The following is a 17,224-nucleotide window of genomic DNA, read 5'->3' as shown; positions in this document are numbered from 1 at the left end:
ACTGATACACAAAGCCTTTCTCAACTCAACTCCCTGCCCACAACTCCTCTGAATGGATCAGTGCTCAGGCACTAGAGTGCAAAAAAAAGGCTTGTGAATGCATGTACCTCCTGACTCACAGTGCTGGATGATTTCTTGATGTGAGGCCACACAAGGAACAGAGAGAGGGCAGACATACTCTGTCCTGATACGCAGCCACTCAGCTGATCCAGCTTAGCCTTTCAGCCATCTCATTACTGCACAGCATCTGCTTAGCGGGGTCAAATGCACACAAACACATCCACACGCTCCCAGCCGCCCACACATCCACACACGCCCTTCCATCAGACAGATTCTGCTGACATGCATGTTGGTGGCACAAAGCACTGAAACGCACTGATTTATGTTTAAAACATTATGCTTTATTACAGAAATCCGTCAGATTTTGAATATAGTTTCAAAGAGGTACATTCAGCTTAGAGGTTTGGAGTGTTGAGGCTGGACACCCAAGGGGCTGGAGGTGGCGAGGTGTCCCTGCTGCATGACACAGGGCTGCTGAGGTGCCTGAAGACATCCACCTCCATCCCCTCAGAGACTGACAGGGACCGTGTCCACAACCACAGAGCCTCTCCCGGTTTGTTTTTTTTGTTTTTTTTGGGACATTTCGTTTTTTCGTAGAAAAAGTGGCTGGAAAAAAGGTTGCATTAAAAATACAATTCTTCAATTCTTCATTCTTTTATAGTTTTCATTTAAACAGGCAAAAACATTAGATTCCAAGATATCATTTAGCTCTGAAAATAGCATCTCTGATGTTACTTAAAGGTTGTTTTTACATTTGTTAACAAAGCAGGCAGCCCCTCTTAGTGTGTCCTCTCGCTCATCTGATGTGTGGCTCAGTGCAGTCTGGAGGCGACATGTCACAGGGTGTAAGAGCAGTCTCCTCCCCTTTTCATCAAAAACTACAACTAGCTGTTCTAGCAGCGAATGATACTGAAAGGCAGGTCTATTTTTCCCATTTGTTAAGATCAAATCAGCATGTACATAATTTGTATCTCAACATGGGATTATGACTGCATGAGCCCGCTCTACAGATGCACTGTTAAAGATATGTGAGGCAACAATCAGAGAGATGAAATAAAACCCCCATATTTAAAAGTAATGTACGGTCTGAGCAGGAATCAGTAATGTGGAAACTATAACAACTTTAACACAGAACAGAAATAATCTGCAATAGGTTTAAACCAAGAGTAAATACAGTATATCAATGCAAAAGGAGTCTTGTTGGTACAGAGGTGGATTGTGGGACACTGGGAGAGCATTAGGGGGGCTGCCTGTCTTTGCATGTATAACAAAGACTTAAAATGAAATTGGCACAGGCTCACATCAGTTCTGGAGCGAAAAACAGATTAACTCAACTGGCACAAAGCTGACCACTCTCCACAACAATAACAGAAAAAGATTTATACAATAAAAGAATAACATCTGTGAGCAAAATTACACTTAATAATAAATATGCCAAAAGGACAATACAAGTTTGTGGGGAGGAGGGAGGCAAATGTAGACAGTATCTAAAAAGGTTTGAAAACAATTCATGTTAAAATGGAATGTATGGAGCACTACACACAAGAAGTTAAAGGAGGGGGGAAAAAAAAGAGGCTCAACCGTCCACTCTGTCATTTCATTGGTCAGAAGATTTCAGCGCTAACAGAAGGAGGGATATGGAGCAAAAAGCCTCACAGTGAAATGAAACTGATGATCTAGGTGTGGAGTTGATTTTCTTTACGCTCCAACTCAGCCTGTACGAGACTACCAATACAAACTAGATAATGGGTAATGAACATAAATACCTCATTTAGGTTTTAGTGCATGTGCGCATATATGTGTGTCCTTACTGTGTGTGTGTTGTTCTTATAAAGCTGATATGTGCATGTGTGCTCAGGCATATACTCATGTGCCTTAGTGACCATCGACGCAATGAAGAAACCAGTTTACTTAATAGTGCAGGAAATGTCTAAACATACTTCACAAACAAGGTTCAAGTAATCCTGGTTTTCATGACGCACAGACCTTTCTGGATTTCATCATCCAGCACATACACACAAACACACACTTGACCTGTCACTCTCAGTTCACACTCCTGTAGACAGAATCTGATCGTATTACGTCTATCTTTTTTGGCTTTGAGCAGATGCTTTCATACATCACTATGCTAAATACAGTACAGCACATATATTAATTTACTCCTCTTAAATGGACTCTTAAATTATCTCTGAGGTCGGGAGATTTAGGTCACGCTCCGAGCAATGCTTCACTGCTGGATCATGCTCAACATCTCTAATCTATCTCTCAATCTTACATACATACACACGAACACACACTTTATTGAGTGATAAAAATGGCCTCTCTTAACCGTCAACTTTAGCATTTGATCAACAATGCAGATTCAGAATTTTAAAAAAAAAAGAAGAAAAAAAAAGACATTTTGAAAAAGAAAACCATTCTAATAATGGTTTTGCTGCTCTGAGCAGAACTAAAATCACCTTCAGTAACTTTTCATACACTGTGGATGACTAATTTCTTAAACATCAAACAATTTAAAGAATAGCGGTTGAAAAGTGCAATAACTGTAACGTAATATAAACTTTCAAAGTGAAATGAAATCGATGTAGACAACAGTGACTGAACCTCAGTGGAGTGAAGCATTTCTTCTTCTTTCATGCAGGTGAATCATTCTTGGAGTGAAAATTACAACCGCTTGTTAAAACACAGCAGTTTTAATAGAGCTACCAAAAAGGCAGCCGTGTATGCATTCATTTTTAGCTAGTATAAAAAAAAAAAAAGAAGAAGAAAAAGTCAAATAAAGAAAACCCATGCCTGTCTTCTGAGTAGATATCTTGAAAAAATGATGCAGGGCACAGCTCTGCAGGCATGCGCAAAGGGGGGCTGGGGAGGAGTTTGGATTGGGCAGAGGACGGAGTGGGGAAAGGCAAGTCGAAGACCGCTAAACCCATTTAGATCCCTTCCCCCAAGTCAGCAAATCGCTCTTCTTCTTCTCATTTTTCCTCCTCTTTTACGGTCAGGCATGATGGCAGACATCTCTGACCCTGACAGCGTCTGATGCCACTGTTGTTGTGAGTCCTTGATGCCTTTCAGTCGTCTTCCTTTAGGTGCTTGTAGGAAAGTGGTGTGACGGGCGCAATCTGCAAGAGCACAAGCAGACAGAATTTACTTTCATATTTCATGCAGTTTTTTCTTTTTGACTGTTTGCAAACAAGAGTAACACATATAGACACCATGCAATCACCAAAATCTTTAGAGAATCAGCTTTGATTGGCCTCGTACCCAGACACATGAAGGCACACCAATAAATGACACTTTCCCCACCACCAGACTCAAGCAGAAATTAGTAAAAGAAAGGCTCCAAATTTCACCCCCAGTTAACTGTTAGCCCTCAGCAGGGACACAGAACAGATGCACACTGTTAGGTTTGTCCGGCTGCGGTTTACCTGGACGTAGTGAGGAGGCCGTTCTCTGACAGCTATTGGAATAAAATAGAAATGAGGGTTAAACAGTTCTGTCGTCAAAAGCCTTGTGCTTCTGTTAAGCAGCAGATATTGATGACCCTGATGAACAGTGAAGGGAAGGTGAAACATTCAGGCCTGTCTACAGGGGGGTGGACAAAAAAATGAAGACATCTAGATATTTAAAGATATAACATGCAACATTTTCAACATTCATATAGCAGATATCAAACATATCCTAACTAAATATATTGAGTAAAACAGAAGTTGCATATTATACTTTTAAGACAACATCAAGGTCCTGACAAGGAGCAAAGATGCTCTCATCTTCTGTACCCTCAGTACTCTTGCTGACAAACCATTAATTCATTTTTTATCATCTCAAGATTATATTTGGGTGTTTTGGATCTTTCTTTAATAGTACAGATATAGAGAGACAGGAAATGTGGGAGAGAGAGAGGGAGATGGCAAGCAGCGTCCAGATCAGGAGTCGATCATACGACCAGTGGGGCGATGACTTTAGCCTCTGTGTACGCCTGCCTGCTCTGCCAATTGAGCTTTACTGGCATCCTATTTGGATAATTCTTTACAATGAAATTTAGTAGATTCATTGAAGAAAAATGCTCAAAAAAGGATTTGAGAAGCTAAGTTAGAAACTCAACTCAATCTACCCAAAACTTCAGTATAACTCCTGTTACTATTACCTAACAATGGACACTAAAACCTTCATTATTAAATCACAAAATACATCATTCTAAAGATAAGAACCATATTAACAAAGAAAAATTATTATGAAGTCAAATTGTTCTTTGTCTTCTTTTGCCCTTGTCTTTTTTTTTACTTCACAATGCAACTTTGCAGAACTAGGCTTACACTACAGATGTGATTAGCTGTTGGCTAATTGAACAAATTAGACAAACACCACTTAATTATTATTATTTTTTAAACATTTACAAACTACTTTACCACAAAAACAGGCCGGGTTCGATCTGATCTGTGGCTACTTTCCCGCATGTTTTTCCCCGCTCTCTCTCTCCTTGATTTCCGACTCTATCCACTGTCCTACCTCTCCAATATTTATTCCATAATGTGTTATTTATTCCCAAGATATTTTTGAACCATAATTAGTTTTTCAACAATAGCAAATATTTCTGAAAGATCTCATGATGTGATGATTTCATTCATTTTGTTGTCATCCCCCTGTTTGTAATGCAGCAACATTCAGTCTGAGGTTAGGGCAACGTAACACCATGCAGTGAGCTCAGCTCAGCAACTTAGAATGCATCCATTATTTGCCAAGAAGTTATGCAGACAGCGAGCAGCGACACAGGTTTGGAACATGCACACAGTATGAAATAACAACGGCATAAACCATCACGTCACCAGCAGCACATGAATGTCAAGACGGGGGAGTCTTACATCACAGAACACCTCTGGTGTACACAAAAAGCATCAACACTTAAACTGAGGCAATCCAGCTCCAAAATGTAGATGAACTGACATTTAAAAGACAAAAACAAATGTTTTTATTGAAGCACATGCGCGGGGGGGGGGATGTGTTGTATAAGCTGGGCTGAAAGGAGCACATATGATTTGAACACAAAAGGGATGCAATCATGTAAAACAAGTGCAAAACTTGACCATTTTAACTTAAAGTCTTGAAAATAAAAAAGTGCATCTCTTCAGCCAGCCAATATCAGCTTATACAACACAAACACATTGGGTCTTGTTGATTGCAGCTTGTGTGCCTGAACACCTTTGTGTCTTTTTTGAAATCTCAGAGTTAGAGACTCTGAGTTTTACTGCTGGAGGGGTGACTGGGGGAGTGAGTCTTTGATTGGCTTAATTGGCCTGAAGTTGGGCTGGTACCTGTTTAAATGACAGTATTGGACTCATCTGAAAAGGTTCTCATGAGCAGGGGCCTGGCTGAAGACCGGGGAGACTCGGGGCCCCCGGCGCTCGACTGACCCAGCTTCTTCTAGAAAGGTGAGGCAAGAGACACCAATGACATCACTAGGCTGACAAACAGACACTTTGCCTCTCTCTCTCTCTCTCTCTCTCTTGTTCTCATCACTGCACAGACACATACACACACATACACACATACACAGGGGACAGACAAATAGACACACAAAGACTTGAAAACTGGACAGGTGGACATTTAAAATCAGTCCAGCTGACCTTTGAGACACCTTTTCCTTGAAAAAATGTTCTTCTGATTTTTAAAAGACTGCTATTCTTGCACATTTCTTAATAGCATGTGTGATATGACCCGCACACGCCAAGACAAAAATGCAGATGCCCACAGGGTTTGTGGTGAGGATCCAGGCTGAGGTTGTTGACTTGAGCCCCATGCAGGTAAGTTTAGGTGCTTTGTCGTGCTGCATTCACCTGACTTGACATGCGGAGGCAGCAGGCATTGGAGCAGCACAGGCGGCCAGAAGGAGACACCAACTGATACAACTCGACAGACAAGAATGAAGGACTGCACGTTTTTAGCATGGACACCCGGTCCTACTCCACACTGCTAGTTAACTTGGGAACAAGTTGCCTCACTGAGAATGATTCCTCTTAATTTAAGCAACACGTATTGAAACAAAGAACACATGTCTAGGCTCATGGAAATTCATCTGTATTTCTGACCTAGGCTATTCAACCAAGTGGTGACTTTAAAATGCCAGAGTGGGGCCCTGAGTTACTACAGAGGGTAAGACAGAGGTCTAACAGTGGGAGAGGAAGGACACAAATGGTGGAAAACAAGCAAGACTTGAAGACACAGAGACTCTGCAGGACGAGGCTTAAGAATATGGGCTGACAGAAGGAAAAAGAGACCTCAGTCGCTCCACGAGAAGCTGTGAGAACTAGCTGTCTGCGACAACATGAAGATAGTAGATGTCCCCGAGGAAGGAAGGCGATGTTGCATCTTTAGAGGGGCAGGTCCAGTGAGGAAGAGAAAAGAAACAAGAGGGTGAGACAGAGCAAGGAGATATAAATTAAGGGGAAAGCAGCGGCACCAGTTAGATAAACAAAGTTGTGGAGGAGAAAATTAAGTTTGAAAAAATAAAAAAGATCCAAGGGCTGTTTATTAAATTAAATATACAATGTTTTTTTTTATAACAAGTGTCATTCTAATCTGTAGACTTTAATTCTACAGTATACCTGGTCCAGTGTTTATTAATCAAATATTTATTTGTTAATTTTCAGTGATGGATCAAAACTCCCCCCAAAAAATTATTAAAAACAAACAATGCATAAAAACATAAATGCTGTACAAATCTGTAGTATTACTCCGCTTAAATGTGCAAAACATTTGGTTGAGTTTATTTTCTTTTCCTAAATAAAACGTGTCTAGACACGATTTAACAACAACATTTGGGAACACACCCAACAGCACAGCGCCTACCACCAAACATTTCCAGCTGCTTGGTAAACACATTAGCCACATGGAGAGTTAATGACAAAGTATGTCGGGGAAAGTCGTCTTCTGGAGGAAACTGATGGGAAAATCTGACTGTCCCTCAACAGTCACACCAACAACTAGCAAAGAATCTGCTATTCTGTTTTAAACCTAAAAGCCTAGCCAGTGACAGGGGCTGCAAATTAGCCACGGCTAGAAATCGGTTTGCATGGCATCTACTTTGTATTTAATGTATGAAGCAATGTTCACGGCATGTGTCCCTGTTAAAGAAACAAATCAAATCAAATAAACGGTCATTAAGATGCAAGCAAGGAAAAAAGCCTGGTTAATTGTTCTGTTATATTATTCTTTTATCTTGGAATGTGGAAACTACATTATATCCTAAAGAAGAAAAATAATATGTGGAATTATTTTTAGAGACATCTTAAACTTCTAAATACAAAAGGGGATAAAGAGCCAATTTATCAGAAAAACATACCTTACCCTTTGGTTTATGTGTCATCAAAGCTAGCACAGTCATGTCATGGATTAGAGGTGTGTGTGTGTGTGTGTGTGTGTGTGTGTGTGTGTGTGTGTTTTTGGAGACCAGCTGGTATAAACTTTGGACATTGATGAACAGAGGAAGGGAGTGTTATTGAAGGCAAAGAGTCCCATAAAGGAGAAATCCGTTTGTATTTGAAGGACTTGACTTCAATCCATCTTGTGACTAAACCACGTCCACCTATTTCACCTCACAGTAAAATAAATCAAATATGGGCTCCATTATCCACAACAGAATCCTTGAGAAAATAAGTGGTTAAATTGTGACATATTTATAGAAGGTTTGGTTGCTGTAAATCTAGGACAGAGAGAGAGAGAGAGAGAGAGAACTAGAGAGAGAGAAGTAGAGTGCGAATATGTGTGTCAGGTCAAGTGTGTGTATGTGTTTCAGCTCTTACCTGTCGAGCGTTGGGCCCTCGGGGCTTGCGGAACACCACAAGCAGGATCTCTGGCAGTAGGCTGACGAGGATGAGCAAGATGATGACCAGCCATGCTGACACTGAGCTCAGCATGTTGGCAAACACAAAGTACAAACGCTGCTGCTTCAGGAAAGGCCTGCAGGAGAGGGAAGACTTTGGTTTACAAGGACTGCAGAAACAACATGGGTTGAATGGGAATACAATATAATAGTTAAGCTTATATAACTACATAGGTTGATTTATGTTGAGTTGTTTTTCCTTACCATATTATTCCTCCCCAGAAAAAGCTGAAAAACACGTAGAAAGCCAGGGAGCCCCAAATTACAAAGTGGTTGATCCATGTCCAGTGCCGTGTGTCCAGAGCAAGCTACAATTAAAAATAAAGCAGATGTCAAATATCCAACACTCGTCTACAAACTCGATGTTCTCAATGAGCATTCATATGAAACCTCTGAATCAACAAGAAATAAGACAAATACAAATCAGAATAATTTACCTTAAGTGTAACAGTGAAGACAAGGACAGTGAAGACAATTGTTCCATACGACCAGTTGCCAAATACCTGGATTTAAATAAGATAAAAGAGCAATTTTACTTAAGAGACATTACTTAAGAAGTGATTTTAATATTATTTTCATGAAGAAAAAGGAGTTAAATCACACCTGGCCGTTATCCTGCAGTGCAGGGTTACTGAACAAAAACCGGACACCAAAGAAGAAGAGCAAGCCATGGAAGACTCCAAGTAAAGTCCAGTAAAGGAACAGTCCCCACCGCAACATGGCGTTCTTGGCAATGTCTCTGAACATAGTTATGAAAGAGAGAAAAGTACAACATCAGTGTTCAAAGTCTCAAATATTTGAGTGAGGAATGAGAACAAGTCTCCCTACTGACAAAAAAAATAAACTAACAGCAGTGAGAACAATACAGTTCAATGGAGCAACTCCACAATGGAGCTTCTTCTAAAAAGAAGTAACATATGGTTTTTGTAGTAACTGCTGTGATGTCTCTTTGATTTTGTGACTTTACTATTCGTCTTCTGTTTTAGAATTCTTTATAATTTCTTTAAAAAAAAGGATGACTATACAATCAAATAGTCAAGTTCTTATAGTTCTAACCAGTGCTCCTGTGTCTTATAGAGGGCGAAATCTGAACTCATGTGAATATTGCTCATCTTTACATGAAGTAAGTAACTTAGCAGGCATGTGTGTATAGCTTCAAACATACTGCATGTACAGGTAGGTTCCTTTGTTTACCTGTAGAGGGTAGCATTGTCCAGCAGAACCTCAATACAAATGTGCTGCTCAAGGAGACTGTAAGCCAGGATGGGCATAGAGGTGAAGCAGATGTTGTACATCGTCAGATAGGCCGCGTCATACAGGGGCTGGGGAGGATGGGAGCAGGAGGAAGGGGAAAGGAGGAGGAGGAGGAGGAGGGACGGGTCAACCAGGGGTTAATATCACGGAGAGGACAAAACTCACACACACCATCATACTTACACAGACATGAAGATATATAAGCAAGCTTATATAGATCTTTTATCGACTTATGATTGATCTATGTCAGGGTACAGGGATGAGGACATTCATATTTTAACAAAATGAATAACAAAATACAAAACTGCAACCAAATTGGTATGAGATCAACTACTCCATACTACAATACATATAATGCATCATTAAGTCATGATTATATAATATCCACAAGGTACCATGGTGGAAGAAAATTACTCACATAATGACACACAGAAGTGCAATGCAATTAAAGTCAGTATAAAACAAATCAATCAGAGCTCAGACATCCCAGGGGCAGTGAGGTAGGGGCAAATCGGAGGGAAAGAGTTGAACATTTAGGAGGACTAGGACTCCTGGATTCAAGGGACACCGCCTCCTTTCATCTTCACAACATCTTTGAACTTTAAAGGGTCTCCGCTCATACTCACTTGCTGGGAATAGCCACAGAAGAACTGGTACAAAAACTGAGGTAAGATGAAGCAAAGGTTCTGCAGGCAAAACAGAGAGAAAGAGAACAAGGCTCACGATGGTGGATGGAAACATCAAAGAACATGAAATGAATTCAAACAGTGAAGTGCTGAATAATGCAATATATGGATCTGAATTCACCCTCTGGGATAAATAAAGAATAAAATTACAAATAAATTAACCAAAAAGCATACTCAATTCATGAGGAAGATTTATTCCATCACATAAAGTCAAGTGTGTGGATTTGTTTAGGAAACAGACTTTGCTGAAACTTACAACAAGTTCTTAGTCTGAAGATGTAAAGTCAGTGCTCCTCTTACCTTGTAAAAGAAATATTGCACCAGGTGTGCAATGCGAACATAGTAGAGGTGTCCATGAGCCAACAAAAGTTTCTTGAGGTGCTTGAGTTTGGGGATGGCGTAATCGCTGTTCCTCACTGCCTGTCGTCCCTCTTTACCCTTAATACCTGAAACACCAAGGACACAAATCAAGTCACAAAATCTACACTTCCCCAGAAAACCAGAAACAGATCTGTGAGCTTCAACACAAGACTTCTTACCAATACCAACATGAGCTTCCAAAATCATGCTGACATCATTGGCACCATCTCCAATGGAAAGGGTGATGGGGCATCCTTTGGAGTTCTTCACCATCTTAACAATCTAAAGGAAGCGATGCAGAGAGGAACAGTAAATAATAATGAACGTATTTGATGAGTTTGTATCCCAAAGCTATCACCAATCTGAACACTGCAATAAAGAACACTGCACTGCAAACTGAATAGACACTTTGGACAATCCTGCAAATGTTTCAGTACAATTACAAATGCAATATTCTTATTTAATTAAAAATGGTGCAGTATTTTTATTTAATATTTATTATACAGCAACTTCTACCTTATGTCTTTATACATTGGAACTTTGTTTGCATTTTTTTTTATACTTGTTTAAGTATGGGTTTTTTTTACTTTTATGTTTATTTTCTCGGATTCTATTTGAGCTCTGCAACAGAATTGTGCAACAGATTTGAATTCATCTGTAAAATGACAACAAACATCTATTTATTCTATTTGCAAAAAAACATTATTATTTAAACTCCTAAATAAGTTAACATTTTCCACATTGTAACTGACTGATCTGACCTGGGCCTTCTGTAGAGGAGCCATGCGGCAGCAGAGCACAGCTGTACAGTTCTGACAGATCTGCAGGAACAGGTTCTTGTAGCGACTCGCGTTGGATTCAGAGGAGGAGTTTAGCACCATCGAAAGAGTGGCTCCATCTATGATAAAACCGTAATCCTGGTTTGCCGAAGACCAGCGCCTAAAAAAACAAAACAGGGCCATCCGTTTAATCATCAATAAGATTTGTATGATTAAATGATGATCCTGATTCAAGAACAAAATATCAAACTCAGTCCAAATAGAGACCCTGTGAGTCATGGTACTAACCTGGTGACACCTGCTTTAACTGGTGGTGCATCCTGCACGGCTTTCTTATGGTAATCAAGCAAGAGCTCGTGCAGTCGTTCCTCACGCCTTCTCCCTCCATCCTCCAGAGTACGCACTGTCAGCTCCAGCAGCTCTGTACTTCTCTGGAACAATCTACAAGCATAACAGGTGGACTTTGCCGTCTCCATCTTATCCCCTGTAAGGACCCAAACATTCATGCCCGCCCCCTGCAGAGCCTCCATGGTCTCTGCTGCCTCCTCTTGAAGCCTGGGGAAAGAACACAAAAGAAATGGAACAAGTCAAAGTACAGCCTTTAATGATGTTTTTAAATCTTGGAATGTGGAAGAGTACCTAATGTCAACCACAAGATGGCAGCCTAAACTCACAAAATAAAAGTTCAGATAAGCAGAAACTTTTAGCTGTCACTGAAAATAATTGTGATAGAATAGACAGTGTCATACTGAGAAGAACACTATCAGGATGGGTGATGTGTTAAGAAGGCATGAAGCAGGAAAAGGGTGCCAAAAGGCCTAAGGTCTAATATAAAACAGCTGCAGGAGGTGTTGTGGTTGCATAAGCAGAAGAAAAAATTTCTGATAGTAAATTATTTAGAATAGGATGTTTCTGGCAGGTTTTCTATTGCTGGCTCCATGAAGCCTTTGGCCTCTCCTGTCTATTTAAAATGTATTTTGAGATTTCTCTAAATGGAGGGATGGGGAAGATGCGAGGAAGGAAAAAAAAATCCAAGTCTTTGGAGAACATGAAAACATCAGCTATTCAAGTGAGAGCTGTGTGGTTGTGTTGTGTAAGCACCCACCGATCTTCTACAGCAGTTGCTCCTATCAGACTCATGCCGGTCTCCACCTGATTGTAAACAGACATGAGCTTCTGCTCTCTGTCCTGCAGAGCCAGCCGAGCTTCCCTCAGTCCTGCATCTGCCTGGGCGTACTCCTCTTCACTAAGATATTTGTAGGCCACACAGAGCGTCCTGTAGCCCTCCTGAACAGCGACACACAAAGCAACCAATGTCATGAAAGAAGGCACAAAAAGTCTGCCATCATTGTTATTATAAATGTAACCCTGTATGACCCTAGAGTCCCACATTATATAAATCTGAACATTTTAAAAACGACATGATTTGGAAAGGCAGTTTGATTATGGCACCCACTGTTGCATTACGCTCCACATGCATGCGTATCCTTTCGACCTCCTCTTGTTTGACACGGGGAAAGATGGAAGAGTCAGCTCCCTTACAGAAGAGCAGTGTCTCACCTGAACACACAAACACAGAAACAAACAAACGTTAAAGTGCAATGCTTGTTAAGTGTTTTATAACCAACACTAAATCAAAGTCAATGCAATAAACCAGACAGTGAACCCAGGCTCACCTGATTTGGATCTGACTATTACACTCATTCGCCTTCTTACAGGATCAAAGTTCAACACATGAAGGAGTTCATACCTTTGGGAAGTGAAACAAATACAAAGAAGCCAAAAATAAATCAAAGCAGGAAAATATGTTAATTAAAAACCTTGATGTAATTACCGGTACTAACTTACATTTCAATGTCCTTGTTCCTGTTGAGAATTTTCATAGTTTTGCTCTCCAGGCCCAGAAATGTGAAGCCGTACCTGCAGATGGAGACAAATCCTCACAAATGAGCAATTCATGTACTCATTAATTCAATTCAGACAACTTTATCAATCCCTCTAGAGGCAATTTGTTTGGAGCAGCTTGTACATAAAAGACAAATAAAATCACAGCAAATAGTGATGGAAACAAATACACAAGGGCAAAATATGAAATAAAATATAAAAATAAATACGGATCTTAAGCAGACTGAAAAATAAACAGACTGTATCAAAATAATTAAAGGATCAGTCTCAATAAAAGGATAAAAGGACCAGTCTTGCAAAAAAACATGAGCTATAACAATTGTTGAATAAATAAAATGTAAACACTCTATAATATATTCATATTCAAATAACATGCTTGATCTTTCTACAACTGTCTTAATGGCAGTTCATTTCCCTGATTGACTACAGCCTCTCTCTTACCTCATTGCACCCTTGACCAGAGCAACCTCATCAGGTGAGGAGGCTATAAAGCCTCTCTGCTCATGAGCTGGATGGAGCACCTCTCCATCCACCCCTAAGCCATCCACCTGGTTTGTCAGTCCGTCCCCTTGGCCTTGACCCTGCTCTGAAGACTCTTTCACCTGGACTGTGTGGCACAGGCACAGGGCACGAAGAAACAATTCCTCCCTCTCCTGGTAACACAAAGTGAACATGATTAAGATCAGTAAGATGAGATAAAGGACTGAATTAATTCATTTACAGTCTCATAAAAAAGACACATACAGAAGCTGGAGTTCAGATAAAGCTCAGAATTTACAGCTATTTGTCAACACTGACTTCTTATCACCATGAGTGTTAAAGTGCAACAGTCTCTAAAGTGTGATCAGGTGCTCAAGCTAAGAGCACAAAGTCAATTTGCTCCCCTCTATGTTGAGTACTTATGTTGACATGTCAAGGAGGATGTATGTAGGTGACCTATGTAGGGTTTTTCTGAGCAGCGAGCTATGTAATGTCCATATGGTGCCGCTTGTGTGTGAGTGAGTGTTTTTTTTTTTTTTTTGTTTTTTTTTACAACAGATGGAGGGATGCCGCAATACCCACCCTGCCAGCTTTCTGCTGTAGTTTGCTCACAGGTCCATCTGGGACACACAATCCGTCCAGCTCAGAGCTTTCATCCTGGTACTTGTACTGGAAGCCGTCGATGCAGCACTCGATGAACTCCATGTTGTTCTGAGTAAGGGTGCCAGTCTTGTCTGTGAAGACGTACTCCACCTTCAAGCAATGTCATAAATGTACATGACGGATACTTTCAAACCCATAAAAATTCAGCCTGCAGATTTAACAAGTCTAACAATAAGATGAGGCAGTAACCCACAGGAAGAATTACAATTCATCCCGTTTAACGAAGCATCACCTTTAATTGAAGTAATCATCTGACAAACCAAGTGTGACTGATCTACGGCAGCAGTGTTTGAGTTTAAAGTGAGATAAAACGGGTGAAGTCAGGACAGTGCAGGGAATCTGGTGTTTTTATAGGCAGGACTAATTTCAAGAATTATTTAAAAGTCAATTCTAATTATAGCAACACCTACATCAGTAGATATTTTTCTATTAGTTTAGTATTTGGTTGGCACTAGCTGTGAATCAATCCAGAGCCTGAATCATATAAGACAAGTTGGTGTTCTTAACTTTCATGTGGACATCATTAATGGACACGGCATATTTGTTGTTTGAAAAAAGGTCCACATTTCTAAAAAGGGTTGATATTACAATAAGGGTTATTCTTCCAGGAAGCAAGTTTCAAAGGCTACAATCTAGCGCCACCACTTGTACATTTTTCAGATTTAATCAACATTCAAGGACACCTTGTTCCATTTTATAATAATACAGGACTTTTAAATGCCTTGAAAGAAGAATAAAACATTATGCATTATTAATAAGTGGGAATGCTGACTTTCAGAAATCAACTCCACGAAGACATAAACTGCTGTCCTTCTTCCTGACCTGTCCCAGCTCCTCGTTGAGGTCTGATGTGTTGACCAGCGCTCCCTCCTTGATTTCGGGGTCGAAGAAGTCCTTGTCCCAGGTGATGAAAAAGGATCCTAAAAACTTTTGCATCTCAACCGTCACATACATGGACACGGGGATGATGAAGTTGAAGAGCACCATGAATGACAGGAAGTCGGTGAACATCTTTAGGTACTGTTGGAAAAATGAAAACAGACACCATTTTTAATGTATATCTTACATTACTTGCCTACATTACCCAAACTACACATAAGCAGGCAGCGACAGCACAATTGTAACACAGTGTTAACAGTTCATGAGGGGCTACAGCAGAAGGTTAACAACCAATGAAATGGACCATATCACAATATAGGTCTGCAGTGGCCTTCTCCCCAAGAAGAGTTTTATGAGTCTGAATCAGGAGAGGATAGGGCTAGTAAAATGCAGTTTTACAATGAAACTGTGAGCTCTACAGGGTGAGTATTTTCTGTATTAACTGCAGCCTCCAAGGTTCAGGAAACAACTGTGATACACATTATAAAGAGTACTGATGTAATGTTATCAAGGACTTTAAGATGCTACTTTGCTCATGTTTATTCATACCATTTTTTAGAAAGTTTTGTCATGGACTCTTCTGATAGTTGATTGCTTTGACTACAAAGACAGGCAGGTTGCTTTACTGTGTACTCACCAGATTGGTGTCCTTCTCTCTCTGGGTTTTCTCGTTATACCAAGGCTCATCTTGTCCGGGCTTGCCCTGCCACACATACTTTAATGTTGTGCACACTAGAGCCTTGCTAACCAATATGCAAAGGTAAACCAGAAGGAAGGCATTGATGGACCTGGAAAATAGGAAATTATATAAGGGAGTGCCACTAGTATTTCACGTATTTCAAACATTAGGGATGGGGTTCATAGGGTAACTCATAACACCATGATACAATATGCAATACATAGCCCATGATAAGGATAATATCCCAATACATTGATTACGCCATACTGATCTGATCAAATCTTTGAGAAATTTCAATCTGTTTTCAAAGCTTGTCATAATTAAAACAGAATAATATAGCTGTATTTGTCATTGTACAAGTACAACAAAATTTGGTCAGTGCAAAGAACCCTTTACAAAGTGCTAGAAATAAAATACAAATATCAGATTCTAAAAACACATCACACTTTAACGCACATTCATCCTTTCACATTCCATTGGGGCACAGGTACAGATTGCACAATCAAAACTCCGAAAAGGTAAACACTGAGCCGCTGTGCTCATGCTTGCCGCCATAATTTGCCCCACCCCTGCCAAACATCTCTACAACAATTCTTCTAAACCTACTTCTCCACAGCCGAGCGTTTCTGAGACTTGCCCTGGTAGTTAAGGGCCATCTTTGTCTCCATGCCTGTGTAAACTGCAACACCTGCAGAAAGAAAAAAGAGAAGAATGTCTTAAGATACTGAGCCTCACTAATATATTGTTGTAATAAAGTCAAAAACCATTTGACTCACCACAGATTTTCTGAGTGTTCTTTAAAGTTGCCCCTTTCAGCAGAAGGTTTTCTGGGCCCAAAGACCTGCACAATCACATCAGCAGATCAAACAGTTCAGGCACACAGAAGCTGTGTAATCAACACACTCCCCCCCATTCTCTAAATGGAAACCTGGCAGGCAAGCTGGCATCTACTCTAAAATTCACAGTGACAATACACAGTACTACTGCGGTCTGGGCTTTCACCAGTCTCAGTGTTCTTGAGAAGGACACTGGCATTTGTTTATACGGCCATTACAAAATAGTCAGTGATAGATGCCTGTGGGAGAGCTTTGGAAGCAGGGGCAGCAGCCAAGCCAGCCTGTTTTACAGCTTTTCTACAATGAAGGGTCAATGGAATAATGCATTTTTGGTGATTCAAAGGGAAGAAAGTGAGTGCTCAAAAAACTGTGGTTGGATTTAGTGTTCACTGAGTCAGTTGTGCATGAGTGCTCTCACCTTACTGCAGGCTCTTGATTGGTTTTGTAGATGTGCATGCGTCCAACAAACCTAGAACAGAAATTACATAAACACTCAGAAGCTATAGACATTTGTGAAAACAGCACATCTGATCATTTCTTTCATGTATATTTCAATCTGTTCATAAAACACTGGATTTAAAATTGAGGTATCCGAAAACTGCAAAGGTATCTTAAGATGGAAAACTGTAGATACTCAGTGACCTAAAATCAGTTGCAGAAATGTGGGAGCCAGCTGATCACTGGTGGTTAGCCAGCAGCATGCTGTCAGTTTTACTGACTGAATAGCAGGCATTTGGAGCCACGGCTTACTTTGCCCGTCTCAAACA

General features: G+C 40.3%; 1 protein-coding gene across 9 annotated transcripts in view; it reads right to left on the bottom strand.

The window, feature by feature from the left end:
* Nucleotides 1-379: 379 nt before the first annotated feature.
* Nucleotides 380-17,224, bottom strand: part of atp11c (ATPase phospholipid transporting 11C) — a 43,658-nt gene continuing 26,813 nt past the window's right edge. For 2 of the 9 annotated variants that reach the window (XM_020635709.3, XM_065958462.1), the window contains exons 8-31: nt 16,876-16,926; nt 16,398-16,462; nt 16,228-16,309; nt 15,580-15,730; nt 14,886-15,083; nt 13,983-14,153; nt 13,362-13,573; nt 12,864-12,935; nt 12,692-12,765; nt 12,472-12,575; nt 12,121-12,302; nt 11,304-11,570; nt 10,998-11,175; nt 10,416-10,518; nt 10,177-10,322; nt 9,817-9,876; nt 9,131-9,258; nt 8,540-8,675; nt 8,374-8,439; nt 8,141-8,244; nt 7,857-8,013; nt 5,370-5,478; nt 3,486-3,517; nt 380-3,179 (exon numbers count right to left, since the gene is read on the bottom strand). In XM_020635709.3, the coding sequence (XP_020491365.1) occupies nt 5,374-5,478; nt 7,857-8,013; nt 8,141-8,244; nt 8,374-8,439; nt 8,540-8,675; nt 9,131-9,258; nt 9,817-9,876; nt 10,177-10,322; nt 10,416-10,518; nt 10,998-11,175; nt 11,304-11,570; nt 12,121-12,302; nt 12,472-12,575; nt 12,692-12,765; nt 12,864-12,935; nt 13,362-13,573; nt 13,983-14,153; nt 14,886-15,083; nt 15,580-15,730; nt 16,228-16,309; nt 16,398-16,462; nt 16,876-16,926 (2,812 nt within the window). In that variant the 3' untranslated portion in view covers nt 380-3,179; nt 3,486-3,517; nt 5,370-5,373. Of the gene's footprint in view, nt 3,180-3,485; nt 3,518-5,369; nt 5,479-6,332; nt 6,424-7,856; nt 8,014-8,140; nt 8,245-8,373; nt 8,440-8,539; nt 8,676-9,130; nt 9,259-9,816; nt 9,877-10,176; nt 10,323-10,415; nt 10,519-10,997; nt 11,176-11,303; nt 11,571-12,120; nt 12,303-12,471; nt 12,576-12,691; nt 12,766-12,863; nt 12,936-13,361; nt 13,574-13,982; nt 14,154-14,885; nt 15,084-15,579; nt 15,731-16,227; nt 16,310-16,397; nt 16,463-16,875; nt 16,927-17,224 lie in introns of those variants that run through there. The other 7 variants (XM_020635711.3, XM_065958459.1, XM_065958460.1 and 4 more) reach the window with 7 other exon arrangements.

The sequence above is a fragment of the Labrus bergylta genome, chromosome 9 (genome assembly GCF_963930695.1).
Source record: "Labrus bergylta chromosome 9, fLabBer1.1, whole genome shotgun sequence".
NCBI classification, from domain to species: Eukaryota; Metazoa; Chordata; class Actinopteri; order Labriformes; family Labridae; genus Labrus; species Labrus bergylta.
Note: the sequence above shows the minus strand (reverse complement) of the source record. Positions and strands in the feature narration are given on the sequence as shown.